At 36.4% G+C, this 19519-nt stretch overlaps 1 protein-coding gene across 6 annotated transcripts in view; it reads right to left on the minus strand.

Annotated features, from left to right (window-relative positions):
• Positions 1–238: 238 nt before the first annotated feature.
• The window catches only part of LOC113064866 (nuclear factor 1 A-type), a 142877-nt gene continuing 123596 nt past the window's right edge, over positions 239–19519 (minus strand). For all 6 annotated transcript variants that reach the window (XM_026235839.1, XM_026235842.1, XM_026235840.1 and 3 more), the window contains 4 exons: positions 18624–18802; positions 17057–17222; positions 16747–16838; positions 239–4185 (listed from right to left, as the gene is read on the minus strand). In XM_026235839.1, the coding sequence (XP_026091624.1) occupies positions 4171–4185; positions 16747–16838; positions 17057–17222; positions 18624–18802 (452 nt within the window). In that variant the 3' untranslated portion in view covers positions 239–4170. The remainder of the gene's footprint in view (positions 4186–16746; positions 16839–17056; positions 17223–18623; positions 18803–19519) is intronic.

A 19519-nucleotide genomic window follows, 5' to 3' on the forward strand; every position in this document is an offset into this window, starting at 1 on the left:
TCTTCCCTTTTTTGAGTAATTGTATGTCTTTTCAGTATTTTAAACCACCATCAGGCGATCTTTGTGTGAGTTATGTGACATGAGGGCCTCGCTTTTACATGAAATGTAGAATCAAGTGAGGAATGGCTTTATCGACGGCCCATCGTGACTGACCTTCCCATCATTTAATGTTGCTCGAGTGTCTTTGTGTGCTGGTGGGCGGTGGAAGAAAGATGAAGAAGTTGAAAAGAAAAAAGAATCATGTTGCATATCAAGCGGTTTATTTTCCTGCATGGAATGGTGAACACAAAAAGATGCCTAGATGCATTTATAATAGGGGCATCCTTCGGCTGTCTATGTCATTGTCTTCTGCCTAAAACTAATTTTAAAATGCATAAAAACGTTCTCTTCTTACCAACATCCTCAGAATTATCTAGATTTAGCTTCATCAACACTGATGCAACAAATAACCTTCAAAACATACAGCATACTTGTAACAATCCATTTACAATGGGGTTTTCACCTCAGCATCCTACACTTTTCAAGTATAGGATTACTTCTATACCATCGAAAGAAGAAATAAGTCCTTAAATACATACAAAAAGGAAAGCAAAAAGCAACAAAAAAAGAAAGAAAAACAGGAAACAGGAAGTTTTCAACTTAAATCCAGTTCCCCAGAGGACAAACAAAACCAGTTCTATATTTGTGGCCTTAATACAAACAATCAGAAAATTCACAACGCTAGTTTTTCCTCATTTAATCAATGTTACAAAAGTCCTGCATTATAAAATAGGGCAGCTTTAAAATCAGTGTAATTAATAAAACTATACAATATACAAACATCAAATCTCCCATACTCGGGTGTGTCCGCCCTAACTCTCGTATCTAATCCATTCGGTTTGTTCGCTTCTCCTGCATCTTCTCCAATGTTGTACCAAAAAACTTAATTACACACACAACACGAGAACAAAACAGACTGCCCAAACTATTGCTTAAAATTATTTTTCTCTTTTTTTTCTTTCTTTAAAAAGGGTGCAATTTTGTCATTATCTTACACACACAGCCAATCTCGCTGATTAGATTCCAGGCTGCTCTAAACAAGGTCTCTGTGACAAAAAAATATCCGTGCAATCATGTTTCCCTTCGCACTTTTAAGTCCTGGAAGCTTTTTCTTCTGTATTTTTTTTCTAAATTATCACAATTGTCATTTTTTTATATTTAGTGCAGACGATTAAGAAAGTAATGCCCAACTCATTTATAAAGGGTAGGCAAGAACAATGACAAAAATAAAAATAAAAATAATAAAAACACACACACACACACACACACAAGTGTAACTACTAAACCATCACATCATATGCCTGGGAAATTCGTCCCCATAATTTTTTTTTTTCTTATATGATATATGCAATAGAAAATAAACAGGTAAACAATTAATATAACATGGAACTTTGTCAAAATGTACAAAAACTGGGCTTATTTTTTTGTCCTGGACGTGTTCGCTTTTGCGTGTTTATGATTGAAAGGAAGTTTCCTTGTTTTTAAGGCTTGATTATGACCGAAAAACACAAAATATACGGAAACATTGATAACTGGTTGCGTGAAACCCAAGTGAGGCTGATCAATGGCGTTTTTTTTTTTTCGTGTCATGTGCATGAAAAACACACTGACGTTCAGCCACTTGACCTGTCAAGTGCTCACTTTGGTCATAAAAAAATATATAAAAAATGAAGAAAAAACAAATCTACATGAGTGCAAGCAAGTATTGCATATTAATCTCATTATTATCATTATTCGTCTCTGGGAACGGAAAAAAAGGAAGACTGAAAAGAAAAAGTAGTCGTCATTTTAGAAATTGCAGCAACATCCATAAACATCAATCTACTACTGATAAATCAGAGAAAAAGGGCTTGATGACATAAAAACCTTCATATTATACTTTTTCTGAAGTGCAAACCATGGGATTTTTGAAGCAATGGATAACTGAAAGTGGCGATATGTAGTTAAATGGAGAGCAACACTGTGTATTATCAATTAACACTAATTTCACACCCTCCAAATTGACTACATGTGGAAGGTGGGGTAAAAAAAAGTCTCCACATTGCAGCTTGTGCAATAACTCAGAACTAGACCATCGCTCAAGGCACATCGATGTGGAATTGTTCGTGCAGTTTGAAAGGGACGATGAAGTGTGTACATATGAAAATGATTGTTCTGATGGGAATTAAGGAGGAAGGGAGACTTTATAGAAATGACGACAAGCTAAGAAGAGTCAGAGAGATGTTTAGCTGGTTGATTGTGAGAACAGCAGTAAAAATACCCTTTTGTTTGACCAAACAAATACTTGATCGGCAAGTGCCCGATGTTGGGATTACAATATTTTTCACACTACTTTAACTCTACGTAATCTATGTAAAAATTTGTCACTAACACTAGAACATGCAGATTATTTTCTTTAATTAAAAAAAAAAAACTTTACTGAGCTTTGTTCGACGGTGGATGAGACTGTAAGTGTATATATTTATATATATATATGTTTCGTACAGGAAACAAACGAAAACGTAAACTCAAAAAAAAAAAAGCAACAAAAATTGCATGCGAGAGAAGCTGGATGCATTTTTTGATCTTCACATTTTTGCGCGACACTTTCATAAGTGCCTACAAGGAAGTTAGTTCAGTATTTCGCCTTTCATGTTCAAACAAATTTAAACAGTCAATATTTACTTTCATGATTTCGCAAATGACTATTTTTCTTACAGTATGTATTTCAGTATGTGCTCGGTTAAATCAAAATAACTGCTGTAGCATTTTGAAAACTAAATTGATTGTTTAAACGTTGAAATTTCTTAAAGGGATATTTGTTCTACAATGCTAACAAAAGATGAACAAACAAACACATTAAAAACAACAACAGAAAAATCAATTACAGCTCCCCTTATTTCTCACAAGGCTATTTGTTCTAATTTTCTCTTTACGTGTTTTTTTTTCTTTTTTGTACCCCGATATTTTAGAGTCCTGGAGGTGTGAATGGACTAGGAAGATATATATATATATATATATATATATATATATATATATTCATATATATATTTATATATACTTTTCAACAATCCCTTTAACAATCTAGCTTACAAAGATATTTAACAATCCAACATCTACCCAACAAAATTGCACTTTCCTCAATTCAGTATTCACGGTTAACCTTTTCTTGAAGTTTATGGAAGATTGAACCTTTACTAGGCCCTTGGCCTGCGACAGACCTTCCGCTGGGGTTTAGTAGAATCGCGATATTTTTTGTACGAAAAACACAAAATATGAACATGCCTCCAAGTGGGGAGATCTCCCGTTAGCATACCGTAAAATGACCTGATATCAAACATCACCGTTCATGACTTCATCGCTTGCCCCAAAATGACACAAAACAACTGAAAAAAATTGGGTTGGGTTAAGTCCTTGACAGTTCTTGATCTGACATGGTGTTGATGGTGGTGGTGGTGATGATAGTGTAAGGGGGAGGAAATGGTCCTGGCCAGAAGACGCAATAGAGATTTTAGCTGGTGGCATATCTGATCCAAGCGAAACCTCCAACATAAACCGATAAGGAAACCGGATTGATCCGTCAAAACACGAGTGATTGAAAGGCAGAGCTCCGACCTCCAGGTGGTTGTGGGTTTGCGACCCTTGGCCATAGACTGTGTTGGAAACGCCTTAGAATTCAGTTTAAGACCACAGGCACAAATGCGGGAAGCTCTTTGATTGCGTCATGTTACGTTTTCCTCATCTATCTGTGAGGGTGAACCAATAAAAAACAAAAAAACAAACAAACAAACAAACAAACAAAAAAAAACGTGCACATTTCCAAAAAAACAAAGCTCTTCATTATTTTTCCGAGCTCCACCCTCAGAAGAGCTGGACAGCTACTATATATGAATATAGGCATGTAAACCATACATATGGAAGAATACATATGGACTATATAGATATATAGTAAGTGGGTGTAAGCGCGTTGATTCGGTTCCTCTTGTTCCAGGGCTTGGCGGGGTTCTGCTGGAGCCATGCTGTGGGTCTGTACTGGGGCAGCAAGTGGCTTCTCTCTGTTCAGACTGGTGTACATGTTTGCGGGTCGTACTCAGGGGAGACAGAGGGGGTGGTCATGTGACCTCGGGAGCGTCCGGTCCGTGTCGGGAGTCTTTAGCCCAGGTACCACTGCAACGAGACAGAGAAGAACAGATCGGTGAGGTTTGATGTGCAACTTCAATGATTTCCACGAACAATAAGTATCATCAGCAGTGTGTGAACTATATGATAACTTTCAAGTCTTAAGCTGATTAATATAGTTCATTTTGGGTATCAATCGGAGTCTTAAAAATCATTATAAATAAACATTTTTACTACACTACTGTTAAAAAGTTTGGTGTCACCTTTAAATTTTTTTTTTTTTAAAGAAATTTAATTTTTTCAGCAAGGATGCATAACATTTACAAAGAGTGACAGTAAAAACTGTTCTATTTCAAATAAATGCTTCTTTTTTTACCTTTCGGTTTTTTTTAAGAATCCTATATGTAGGCTATCAATTTCCACAAAACTATGAAGCATCATTGATAATAAAAATATTTTTTTCTTCAGCAGCAGATCTGCAAATTAGAATGATTTCTGAAGGATCATGTGACACTGAAGACGCTGATAAATTTATAATATATTAATTGCATTTTAATATTTATGTATTTTATTATATATTCCATTGTATAATTTTCTCATTTGTATTTATTAAAGTTCATTTGTGATATAATTGCAATATGTAAAGCTATAATAATCTTACTTTTTACCTTCATTAACATATTCCTGATGTTACTGTGCAAGATTCATCAGTGCATGTTAATTAAAAAATATCTGTTTTATCATCAAAATGTATTCTCAACCCGTCCTCTCCAACCACCTGTCACCTGTTCTTTTCTAGCTAAATATACACATTAAAAAAAAAAAGGGACTGCAGTTTCATGTCAATTTAGAACCCCAATTCTTTTGTTTTTACCTTCTTTGTTAGGTTTAAGTCTTGGTATAACCCCAAGACCTGTAATTCATTCAGTATCTGTATTATAATGGCAAAAAGAAGAGCGTAAACTACTTGTTTTCTTATTGGATCACTTATGTATCAGTGTGGTGTGGTCTTAAGACGGTGCTTGACTCTGTGAGGGCTCAGCTCAACAACACTGTCTCTTTTCCTGTTCCTGTCCATCTGTTCCTCGTCTCTGAATGCCTTTGCAGCGCACGGCTGTCTGTGCACCCCTGTAATCCTTCAGTGAAATGGGCTTATTGATTGCTGTGCTCCATTGTTCACGTTTCCAGCAAGTGAGCAAGTGTCGTTCGGTTCTCGCCCACTTTTTCACTCCGTCCTCCCCTCCCCTTTCCAACTTCCCTCCTCCCACCAAGTTCAAGTTCATCCTGGTGTTACATCATGTCTGGTTGCCAGGGACAACCAGACAGTCGTATACGTGACTATCATTAGCAAGGCCCTTATCCCTCTTTCTTTCTCTCCCTCTCTGATCCCTCTTTCCCTGTTCTCTTTCTGGCTGGCGCTCTGTCCGAGTGATGCGATGCGATCCACCCCGTCCCGTCCCATCCAGCCAATGCTGCAAATACACACGCTATTGATTCACAGTGTTCAGGGATTCGCTCGCTCCTCCCACCGCTCAGCTCATCATGCGTGCATGCTGTCCACCAATCAGCAGCCATGATTAATTAAGCCCAGAGTTTTCAGCCAATCAGAATAAAGCGCTGAAGGACTGCCTTCTAATTACAAAGCAAGCCTGCGCACCAAGTCACAATTTATGATTTTCTGTCATTATTGCACGTTTTATATAACTAATTGCAAACTGTTATTCAGTTAAGATCGGTTTCCTGCCAGACTGTGTGTTTAATACATTAATGCACTAAATAGACGGACTGACAGTATATAAAGTGCATCTTTTGTTATATAAAAAGTTATTTATAAAGATATATGTAAATATAATTTAATCATTTGGATTTCGAATGTTTTAATTCATTTTACATGCACACTTATATTTGTTATATAATAACTTATAATATATACATATGACTCCAAAAATATGTGAATATTATTTATTTAAAATAATTACATGCATTTTTTATATTTTAAAGTAATATATAAAAACTTCATAAAAAGTGAAATTTTTCTTTTTCTTATATCACCCATACAATATGATGAATTACAGTACAGATATATGTGAATACTATTAAATTGTTTTCAATAATTATATGCATTTTGAATATTTTCATAATGCATAATATTCACACAACTTCAGGCCTATGAGATTTTTGATTGAATATTATATACCATACATCCAAAGACACTATATAAAATCTATGAAGAAATTGTTAAATATTCAAAAGACAAAGATATTGCAATGTCTCATAATTGTTTATAATCATAATTATGTTCTCGTACATGCATTAATGTATTAAACATGTGTGTGTGTACTTGTTACATATTATTTCTTAGCAAATATGATTACTAATAATGTGTATTAGTAATGAATGCATAAATAGTTCATTAAATATACTGTCTAGGCTTCACAAAAGGCTAATTTGGAAAAATCTATAATGTAGTTAAGAAGAATGAAATGGTTGGTGAGATTGAGTGGCTTCTATCAGGTTGGAAATGTCCTAGACATCGGAGTGGAAGGCTGTAGCTTAGGCTCGTTTAAATTCTATTGCTCGCCGCAAGTGCAGCGGAGAAACTGGAAGGTTAGTTTTTAATCAATAGAAGTTGCTGACTCTGGATTCTGCGCTCCGGTGCAGTGCAGCTTCCTTGTGTCTTTGTCTATCGGCTCGACCGCTCTGAAACTTTTCCTCCCCTTCCCCGCCTCCCCTCTCTCCCTCCCTCTCCTGTCCTAAGAAGACTTTTGGAGACGGCGTTTAGTGCTCAGAGAGCAGGAGCGTGTTGGGTTCTCTCCGATACTCCCTGTAACTTTGTGGACAGTGGGCTTATGTTACAGCACAGAGGCTGAGCTGACAGCTATGATTTAGTCTGCAGATACGCAGCACGCAGGAGCACAGAGGGGAACCAGACAGACGGACAATAAAACGTTTGAAATTACAACCTGTCATTCTTGCATTTGCAACACGGGCGGCCTTTCAGAACCAGAACAAATGCAGCTAAATAAAGAAAAAACTATCTTGTATAAATCAATTAGAAACTATATTTTGACACATTCTGTGGAATATCAGAGGTGTTTGCTAGAGATCAGCTAATAATCATTTTTCATGATCGACTGATAGCCAATAACCAATATGCAAAAACAAATTAATTAATGCTTGATTTCTGACACAATACACAAAGCTAAACAAGACTACTATAATAAAAGTACAAATTCTAAATATGATCAATAATTAATTAATTAACAGTAAAATTAATAAATGAATGAATTAAAATAGGTATTTAATAATAGAATAAAACAAACATACATTGTGAATAGTATCAATATTGTAATAGTAAAAAAAAATTAAAAAGTATAAATAATATTTATATAATTATAATTATTTTATTAAATTATTTAAAAAAATTATAAATAATAAAAAACAATATAAATTAAACAACTGACTATAACAAACATTAACTATGAATATTATTATTATTATTACTATTATTAAGTAGTAGTAATAATAATAATAACATAAACAATTTGAATAATTTATGTAAACACATTAAAATATTTAAACAGTAAACTACAATACAAATGAATCATAATGATAATGATTATTATTATTATTATTATCTTTATATTTTATTATTAATAACAATATTAATAATTTACAAGTAGAAAACATCAAATATTTAAGCAATCAATAAAATGCACTTTGAATATAATAATAAATCAGTAAAATCTTTAAATCATTCTGAAAACTTTAAGCAAACATATTAAAATATTAGGAGTAAAACATCAAGTGTAACTATTTTCATATTTATGAATTTTTATGAATTTAACTTTTTTAAATATACATTTTTATTATATTTATTTATAATTTAATAATAACAAAAAAATTAATTTATATATAAAATATTTAATATATTATGTATTCCATATATTTAATATATAATGCTTTTTTGCATTTTAAAATATTTTCATTTCATTTTCATAAATCATTTATATATATATATATATATATATATATATATATATATATATATATATATATATATATACACACACCGTAAACGGGTCTTAATACATTGCGGAAAAAAACACCCAATCTGGCAACACCAGCCACCAGTGTCACACCGCCATCCGCCGCATTTGTGACGCGTCATCAAAAAAAAAAAAAAGGCATGGAGGTGACAGCAGCATGTAGCAAGAAGACGTATCATCATTTAAAATAATTTTATAATGTTAATGACAAGGTCGGTGAGAATGGGAGACAAAGCATTAAAGCAACAAGGGGGAAATGCTGTCCCCTCAATGCTAATGTAAACCCTGGTAGGATAAGGATTCAAAATTGGATATGAAGATGAAATCTGACGCATAGCTTCATTGTTAAAATCTATAAAATAATTGCTCGCAGCAACATATGGAAAAAAAGAACTATGAACTAGTTCATTTTTGGAACTGTGTGAACTTAGTTCAAAATTTTGTAGTTTGAACTATGAACTGAACTAGCTCATTTTAAAATTTGTGAACTCAACTTTGAACTAGTTCATGTAGAAAGTGAACTTTCCCAACACTGAATGCATTGTACATAATCGACCAATCGTGGCACGCGAGAAGGTTTGATCTACAGAGATTGGTCAAAGTGATGCAAATGCATGTACAGATTAGATGTGTTCGTTGGTTCGTTCGACTTGAAGCGGTACTGCGCAAATCGATCTGTGTTCAACGTCAAAGTAACGTGAGAGCGATTTCGAAAGCATAAGGAGCGTCTGCTTGCTATAGCTCTCACAGATGTCTTATATTACATATTATAAGTAAATATTATTATTAAATTGTACTTTCACTGTCACTTAAATACATATTATTATTATTTTTATACAGTAAATATTTATATTGTTGTAAATATTAAATTGTAATATTAATTAGACATCTGTTTGGTTTGCACATACATGTATAAAATAAAAATATCACATTTATTTTTTGTAAAGAATAAATAAAATTTACTTATTTAAAAATATAAAACTATTAAAATGAATAAACATTATATATATAAATTGTAAATTATTGTGTGAGAAATCACAGCAGTTTTGCTATATATATATATATATATATACAGTATTGTTCAAAATAATAGCAGTACAATGTGACTAACCAGAATAATCAAGGTTTTTCGTATATTTTTTTATTGCTACGTGGCAAACAAGTTACCAGTAGGTTCAGTAGATTCTCAGAAAACAAATGAGACCCAGCATTCATGATATGCACGCTCTTAAGGCTGTGCAATTGGGCAATTAGTTGAATTAGTTGAAAGGGGTGTGTTCAAAAAAATAGCAGTGTGGCATTCAATCACTGAGGTCATCAATTTTGTGAAGAAACAGGTGTGAATCAGGTGGCCCCTATTTAAGGATGAAGCCAACACTTGTTGAACATGCATTTGAAAGCTGAGGAAAATGGGTCGTTCAAGACATTGTTCAGAAGAACAGCGTACTTTGATTAAAAAGTTGATTAGAGAGGGGAAAACCTATAAAGAGGTGCAAAAAATGATAGGCTGTTCAGCTAAAATGATCTCCAATGCCTTAAAATGGAGAGCAAAACCAGAGAGACGTGGAAGAAAAAGGAAGACAACCATCAAAATGGATAGAAGAATAACCAGAATGGCAAAGGCTCAGCCAATGATCACCTCCAGGATGATCAAAGACAGTCTGGAGTTACCTGTAAGTACTGTGACAGTTAGAAGACGTCTGTGTGAAGCTAATCTATTTTCAAGAATCCCCCGCAAAGTCCCTCTGTTAAAAAAAAGGCATGTGCAGAAGAGGTTACAATTTGCCAAAGAACACATCAACTGGCCTAAAGAGAAATGGAGGAACATTTTGTGGACTGATGAGAGTAAAATTGTTCTTTTTGGGTCCAAGGGCCACAGGCAGTTTGTGAGACGACCCCCAAACTCTGAATTCAAGCCACAGTACACAGTGAAGACAGTGAAGCATGGAGGTGCAAGCATCATGATATGGGCATGTTTCTCCTACTATGGTGTTGGGCCTATTTATCGCATACCAGGGATCATGGATCAGTTTGCATATGTTAAAATACTTGAAGAGGTCATGTTGCCCTATGCTGAAGAGGACATGCCCTTGAAATGGTTGTTTCAACAAGACAATGACCCAAAACACACTAGTAAACGGGCAAAGTCTTGGTTCCAAACCAACAAAATTAATGTTATGGAGTGGCCAGCCCAATCTCCAGACCTTAATCCAATTGAGAACTTGTGGGGTGATATCAAAAATGCTGTTTCTGAAGCAAAACCAAGAAATGTGAATGAATTGTGGAATGTTGTTAAAGAATCATGGAGTGGAATAACAGCTGAGAGGTGCCACAAGTTGGTTGACTCCATGCCACACAGATGTCAAGCAGTTTTAAAAAACTGTGGTCATACAACTAAATATTAGTTTAGTGATTCACATGATTGCTAAATCCCAGAAAAAAAAATGTTTGTACAAAATAGTTTTGAGTTTGTACAGTCAAAGGTAGACACTGCTATTTTTTTGAACACACCCCTTTCAACTAATTCAACTAATTGCCCAATTGCACAGCCTTAAGAGCGTGCATATCATGAATGCTGGGTCTCGTTTGTTTTCTGACAATCTACTGAACCTACTGGTAACTTGTTTGCCACGTAGCAATAAAAAATATACTAAAAACCTTGATTATTCTGGTTAGTCACATTGTACTGCTATTATTTTGAACAATACTGTATATGTGTGTGTGTGTGTATGTGTGTGTGTATAGAGAGATGGATGGATAGAGTATTGAGTGACTTTTTAATCACTGAAGCAATCGGTCCTAACATGCTTATTCGCTAAAATGAATCGGATCTCTCGGCGTGAGTGGGCTTGGTTTTAAAAGACGTACGTCAGCGTTTGTAATTGATGGATAGATAGCTATAGTCTACCCATCAATAGCCTTAGTGTCCTGTTTGAAAGCCTTCAAGGTGAAAGCTGTATTAATGTAGTGAAAGGAGAGGGGCGGAGGGGAAGGAACCTCATGCAAATAACACACACCAAACACACATTGCAGCACATCTGCTAGAGCGATACAAGGTAAGACACGCAAAAATAGACTTCAGAGAGAGGAAAAGGAAGGAGAAAGGAAATGAAATGCAACGGTAACGGTTAATAGACTGAGAGACAGATTGAAACTCAGTTAAAGGGATAAGTTACCCAAAAATAAAAATGCTGATTTATTCAATCTCATGCCATTCCAAACCTGTACAAAAGACAGTTTTTAACACTACAATGAACAACGAATGGGGACTGAAGTTTGCACACTTCACAAAGGAACTATAAAAGAATCATGAAAGTGATCCATAAGACTCATGTGATATATTTAAAAATATATGAATTCATTCATGAGAACAGTACAGTACAAATGAATGGATAATTCTTTTAAAACAGATCTTTAGAGTTAATCAGTTGATTCAGTTCACAAAACTAGTCTGAATAATTTGTAAACAAGTCATTCTTTTGAAGTGGATCATTTTAGTGAATCAGTTGGTGCAGTTCATAAACTAAATGATTTTAAAAACAAACAGCTGATAATATACACATACATATTCATATATCTAACACCTATTAGGAAGAATTAACAATATTTTTTGTAAATATTTAATTTTAATAATTTGTTCTCAAAACTGGTCTGAATGACTTGTGAACAAACCAACTTTTTGAAACTGATTTTTTTTATTGAATCAGTTGATTCAGTTGACTAAACTAGGAAATGATTAGTTTATGAATTGGACTCACCAGCTCACTTGAGTGGAAGAGTATCAGTGAATAACAACCTGATTTTTTTCACAAATGTATCGTGAATCTTCAGAAAACTTGGAACACAGCAGATGAGTCGAATTGACCACTTTTACGAAAGCCTCGATCCTCATTCATCCACATGGAAGTAGCACATTCTTCAAAATATCTCTTTTAAATCATACAAGTTTGCAACGACATGCCAGAATTTTTCCAGTTAAAACCAAGTGGGAGTTAAACAAGTTGGGGCGATTGCATAGAGGAATGAGAAATGCAAGAAAGTGAGGTGGTAGAGATTAAAGAAGAACGATCCGAAGAGATAGAAGAGAAATGGGGGGCTGGGAATCTTGGTCTGGTCCTTTAACTGGCAGTCAATGGCAGGAGTAATCTCATCAGGACGGAGGAGTGCTGAGTCAGCAGCAGCACTAAAGTGCCTGAGGATGAGTGTCATCTCAGAGGAATTCAGCCTCATGTAATGCAAACCAGCCCGGGCCTGGAGAGCAGTGCTTATAAAAGCCATCTCAAACCCAAACTGCCCAGCCACGTGTTACAGCTCCCTGTGGGACCCCGCAGACATTTACTACATTATTTATTTACATTTTGCCATCAGATGCTACGGAGGAAAAAGAAAACGGAGTGCGACAGTCCATTAGATGACCCCAAACAAACAGCTCACACCTGAGGGGGATATAAACATATTCATGTTGTTTATTATTAGAGCGGCAGCGGCGGAGGAGTGGCGGTGTTCGCAGGTGTGAGGGAAACGGTTGCTCTTCTTATCCCCGTTTCAGATTAGTGGAAGCGTGTATGTGCTCTGACAGAAACAGCAGCCTGTGATTTTCTGGGGTGTGACAAGGAGCATAGAGCTGAAATCAATCTTGGGTAATTAATTTGTGTGTCCCTCAGTCTGGCGCGCTGCCCTCTTCTGGCTTTGGGAGGAAACGCACGTGGGTGAAAATGAGTTTAAACAACACTATTAAGGAGGGATCACCTTCCCTGCAGGCTTTTGGGGTTTCTTTGTCTCTGGAATGAACATTTATTATGAATTAGAGTAATAATCGTTAGGCGTGTTTTGTGGGGACGTCTCCGCAGATGCTTAACTATGGCAAATTGACGTGGAGGACAAGAGTCAATTACTGATGTTATCTCTCCCGCATGCTAACGTTTATAGAAAACGAATAAAAGCCAAGGATTGCCGTCGTTCTCATCTCGGCCTCTATGGGGCCGATTTACTGCCTGCGAGCGTGTGTGTGTGTATGTGTCACATTGCTGTGGCTATCTGTGCTCCCCATCACACTCAGTTCCTCCCAGCAGGTTCTGATTAAAAATGCTGTTTATGAATCATTGCTTTATCTGCTCTGCTTCGGGACCGGGGTCAGGCTACAGTACTTAAATGCTGCGCAATTAAATGCAGATTATGGGCCTTGTGCACGTGTGTTTGCAATTTTTGTGTGCTTTAATTGATCAGAATTTATTGATTTTGGTTTTTATATATATACATAATTGTAGAAAATGTATATAATATTATATATTACATAAAAACACTTATAATTTTTATTACTACAATATTTTTATATTAATAAAATATGAATCTAGTTATTTTATAAGAAATGTAAAATTTACACATAATACCTTTAATGTGTATAATAAATATGATATAACAAAATTATTTGTTATTTTTATTTTAAAAAGTAACATTTTTCTAAAATTATTTTATTTAATATTATTAAAATATTTATGTTATATACAATGTCATAATGCATATACAGTTTGTACACAATTATATATTGTACATAATGTGTAACGAATACACTCCAGAAAATGCTTAATTTATAATGTATTTAATATAAAAACATATATATATATATATATATATATATATATACATATACACACACACTCACACACACCCACACACACACACACACACACACACACACACACATATATATATATATATATATATATATATATATATATATATATATATATATATATATATATATATATATATATATATATATATATATATATATATATATATATATATATACACACATATACTTTTTTTGCTTTTGTGAAGTTGCCTTCTAAATCTATTTGGCAAAAAAATGGCCCTTCAGTATGAACAGGCACAACGCTTCTGCTCCCAAACCTGCGTCTGTATATCTCTGCATGTGGTGCCAACCTCTCCATCTGAGAGGGCGAGCGCCAACAGCTCCCATGACAGCAAACCCCTGAGGGCGCTGCCACCCTCCCACCACCCTGCTCTTTCATTCCCATCCCCTCCTCCCATGGCAGACCCCTCCATCATACTGTCCCGTCTCTCACTCTCTGCCTGGTTACCATGGCTAAGCCACTAGGAATGTTTACAGTTAGGGTCACATCATTCTCGTCTGCTCGTCACTTTCGCACTCTATTGTACCCCACCCCCAAAACACGCCGGCCACCACGGGTAACTTTTGTCCTGTCCACCCCAGGGTGGTCCGCACCAGCTTATGAGGCCAATGAAATGGTGCGACCGAACCCTGCCGTGGGGTCACAGGCTCGTCAATATGGCCAGTCTGAAACTCATACAGTGCTTTAATATAAACTCACAGTCCAATCACTGTCTGGCTAGACAGAGCCTCAAAGAGTTCACTGACACAGTGGGTGACGGCACTCGGGAGACATCTCTCGCAGCGGATCTAAGAGTTTCGCTACCCTCGCTTCTATACAACAATGCATAGCTTTTGAAAATCCTCATAGTTATTTAAAAACCAAGGTTATGGCCTAAACTTCAACTTCACACATATATTAATGATAAATGATAAAGGTGCTTTTTAAACAAGTACTGTATAATGAATTTAGCAAACAAGCACAGTGTTTTGCATTGCACCTGCTTGCAACAATTAAGGTGTTTGGAAGTCTGATTATTTGTTAATTTTCACATGAGCATCGTTTTAAGATGTTAAAACGAAGTGGCCTGAACATCAAATGAAAGAACAAACAAACAGAATAAAAGAAAACTGAAACAAAAGTGACTGTTTAAGAGTGTTACAAACTAAAACAGTATGATGAAAACAAAAAAATATTTTCATTAACTTAAATAAAAATCAAAACTCAAGTTTAAAAAATAACAACAATCCTAAAATGCAAATATGTTTTAGAGTATTAGGGAATAAAACAAAACCAAATATGAATTAAATAAGAAATTATAATAATTTGTGCGTGTCTGTGTGTGTCTGTATACTATAAATACTATACTATACTATACTGATATTATTTAATATCCATAATTAAAAAATTATGTGCTTTTACCCCAAAATATATAGAGATTTATTAATACATTTTATTATATGATACAGTACAGCTATTTATGACCTTTAAAAAATATTTTGTACCGAAATAAACAAAACAACAACAAAACATTTACAAAAAGTTTACAAAACAACAAAAACTGAAGGGCAATTATGTGTTCTGGACTACAAAATGAAAACTAAAAACTATAACTACTCATTTGTCAAACCCCTAAAAAGGCAACAAGCATAAGAACAGATAAAAAGCAGTAGCAATCTAGTATACACAAATAAATATACAAATAGAAAGACAGAACCTTAGCCACCAAATGAGCTCGAAAAAAAGGGAAGCAGAGAGGAAGAGGTGATAGAGAGAAGGACAGAGAGAGAGAGAGAGAGAAAGAGAGAGAGAGAAGGGAAGGGGAGGCAGAGGCGGCCAGGAGTAATAAATAAATACAAACAATAAATAATAACATCCCCCCGCTCCCCTCCCAGCTGGCCTGACAAACACCTGCCTCCATTCTACTGGGGGATGTGTGTCTTGCGGCCTGCGACACAGTCAATAAATCGATGGGAGGCTGCTGCAGGCCTCCAGACATATCTCACACACACACACACAATCTCTCTCTGATCCAATCCAGTCTTGAGTGTTTCTCTATGAGCGTGTTATCATCTCAGCTGTGTGTGTGTGTGTTGGTGTATTATAGCTGCATTTACAGAGGTAACTCGTGCTCTTTTTTGTCTGTTTGTGCGGGTGCAGGTGGCGGTACAGCCTGTATTTGTCACTGTAGATATGTGTGTGTGACGATTAAGGTTACAGGTGGCATTTCAGAGGCATTAGCATTTACACGACTGCAAAAAACAAACACAAGTTCATTTACATTAACAGGGTGATCCTGATGTCCATTTATGAATATGTTAACTGTAACTGTTGAGCGATATGAGATTTAAATGACTCATGCACAGCTTGATAACTACACGCTAGTTTAATATCTATAAGGGATGGTAAGATTCAACGATTTGCATTGTTGCATGGGCCTGGAAGTTTAAAACGAATCGTGCATTGTATACAAGTTCCCATTTGTATTAACACAGAACTGAGTCATAACAAATTGTTTATGCTTGAGTAAATGTTGAATAAATGTTGAATAAACGTTGCGTAAATGTTCCTTTAAAATGAATGGCTTGTTTTATCAGCTATTGGCTGATGCTGACAACCTCAAAATGACCAAATGTTGTAACAGCAAAGACAAATTATAAACTGTACTATATGACAACTAATTTGTAGCATGAAAGTGATTGTACATGTGTGCGGGGGGTATCAATCAAGGTTACGGCCACAGTGCCATTTAATCCGAGTCTGAACATGCCAATTACACACAATAAATCAGCTATGAGCTCTCACAGCGAGCGAGGGAGTTATGTGTGCTGGCATAAAAGTGCTGAAAAAGCCTATTATGACAAGAAAACAAGCACTCTTGATGGACTTTCAGGGATTCGGTGGATCTGTGCATGTGTACTCACCTGAGGCTGCTGAGGGATATTTACAAAGCTGGGGTCTCTGGGGCCCACGCTGACAAAGCGCTGAGCGGGAGACGTGCTGGGCGTGGAGTAGGCTGAGGGTGAATTAAACACACACACACAATAAATATCAATATTGTATCGGGAGCAGTACAGCTGTTAAGAGGAAGGCTTGATACGGACAATGCGCACGTTTCATTATGAAAAACACTGAAGATAAGCTTACACATGCTTGGGAAACCCAAGACACTTTACGTTCAGGATCAAGTGTTAAGTGTGTGTGTGATGGAAGGTGATGGGCCGAAGTACTCACTTGGCGAGGTGGGGGAGTTGCCGCCTCCCTCTGTGGAGGTGGAGGGAGGTTTGGAGTCTGGCACGGGCAGGGGCACGGGTCGCGCCATCGGGGGAGGTGGAGGAGGTGGCAACATGGGAGTGGGCAGGAACGGGTTGTGCACCTTCCCCTGACTGCTCCCATTGGGCTGGATAAAAAATAGGACATAAAAAAAACATGAAAACACGCTCAACTTCCAGACACGTACGACTAACAGGCACAACAGAAGTATCATACACATGCACGTCAGTAGAATGTGCTCAGAACTTTTTCGCTACTACTAGTCTTGAATAATTATGCTGCTGTGCACACTTCACGGTTCATTATCTATGACCCAAACCACTCGCTGTCTCTCCTCCGGCTTTCAGAGGCTAGAGTTAGCTTACATTTTTTTTTCGCAATTACACTTAACGTGTTATTCAGGTAGCTAGAGAGAAACATTTGAGCTAACTTCAGATAATTTAAAGGTCCCATGACATGGATTATTTCCTTTTCTTTAAATGCTTTTTAATGCTTCCTTAGGTGTATTTATATTGTTAGTATGATTTTTACATAAAATTTTTTTAAATAAAAAGCATTTTTGGATCCTGACATTAGCCCTCTGGCTTGAATGCTGTTTGAAGGGGCGTGTCTGCTGTGAGACTCAGAGTAAACCACAACTTTTGTGATTGGCTGACATCGTTGCATTCGAAATGCATATTCTTTGATCGCTCTCTGTAGTTAAATCACAATTTAAATAACAGATTTGTTTCATGCTACTAAGAGAAACAACGTGAAGTTGATCGTTTAGTCACTGGCTTGATTCACTGATGCATAAACAGTATTAAACGATTTAGAAAGAAAGTCTGTGTGAACTTGAATGATTAGCTACACATCAGAAATCACTGACCACAGATCAGGCATTAATGAACACTGTTACTCACTGTTTGTGCCGGTGCTGTCGAATCCATATCGTAAAAGTCTGTTTGAAACGCCTGTGCTGACATTGCGACTGAATTATATGTAAATATTTGGGCGGGCAAAGCAGAGAAAGGGGAGGTAACAATTCTCGTTACAACGTCACAACGAGGAGATTCAAGATCAGCCCGTTTGAGCTTCCATTTTCTCAAAGGCAGAGAAAGATAGAAAAATCTCAATTTACACCGATTCAAATTTCTAGAAACTTGGGGACCATATACAGGCTAGGGGAACTCATATTAATGTTAAAAAACCTCAGAAAGTGAAATTTTCATGTCATAGGTCCTTTAAGATACTATATGCCACCTGCCATTAAAGATATTGGGGGGGGGGGGGGGACTAACCAAAGAAGATAAAAGTTTTCGCTAATTCCTGCAATAGTGCCCCTTGTGGCAGCATTGAGAATGCGAGTTGCGATTACTGAGAATGCGAGGTGATGAAGTTATAAGTGCTAATCTTGTATAGCATCCTTCTATTCATCCACAAATATTCAAAAGTTACTACAAACAAGACAATCGAGCCAACTAGGTGTCTATATGGATACAAAACATGTCGTGGAAGTGTGTAATTTATGTACAAAAATGCTCCTTACATTAAGGAAGCCCACCTGACCACCTTGCTGACCACTGTCAGGACAGACAAGTTGGACAAACTCCTTGAGTGATTCCTGGGGGTGGTAGCGGATGGCATGGTGGGAGAAGTACGAGCCAGGCTGCTGGATGATTGGCGATGTCGGGAAATGAAGACTTGACGGCGTGGCGTGAGGACTCGCTGCAAAGAGACAAACAGAGGGGCTCGGTCAGAAAACAATAGAGGGAGAGGAAGGATGGAGAAAAAGGACCGCATGAAGAAAGAATGTGGATGTTGTGGTGGGTTTGTGCTTGGTTAGATTGCTCATGCAGATGGGGATGTACACACAAAAGTGTTTTATGGGCTTATTGGTTCAAAATAGTCACACTCACACTCAAAAAGTGACATAGACGGACAATAGTGAGAGTGGACACCATATTTGATTTAATATAAATGAAAATAAGGCTATGATGGACAGAATATCTAAGTTACTGAAGAACAGCAGTGGAGCAACGACTTTAATTGTAAAGATGAAAGCATTCCTTTGGGTTTCTCAGAAATTAAGTCATACAGGTTTGAGGTGACATGACGGTGAGAAGATAAAGATGTTTCAGCTGTTTTTTCTCCATGTAATGAAAGTCAATGGGATCCAAAACAACAACACTGTAACAAAATGAGAGCAACACAGACTTCAGTTGTAGGGACGCAAGGTTTCTTTTGGGTTTCTCAGAAAGTACATCATACAGGTTTCGAACAATGTGTGGTGGGTGAGTAAATATTAATAACGGGCACTTTGCATATTTCTGGGGCCCTGAGAAGCAGAGGTCATCACAGTTGTGTAAACTTCTATAGTGGTGCGCAGAAACCACAACAAATAAATATATTTTGTGTGTTCCCATTTGCACCAATAACAAAAAT

Source organism: Carassius auratus, chromosome 47, assembly GCF_003368295.1.
Source record: "Carassius auratus strain Wakin chromosome 47, ASM336829v1, whole genome shotgun sequence".
Taxonomy (NCBI): domain Eukaryota; kingdom Metazoa; phylum Chordata; class Actinopteri; order Cypriniformes; family Cyprinidae; genus Carassius; species Carassius auratus.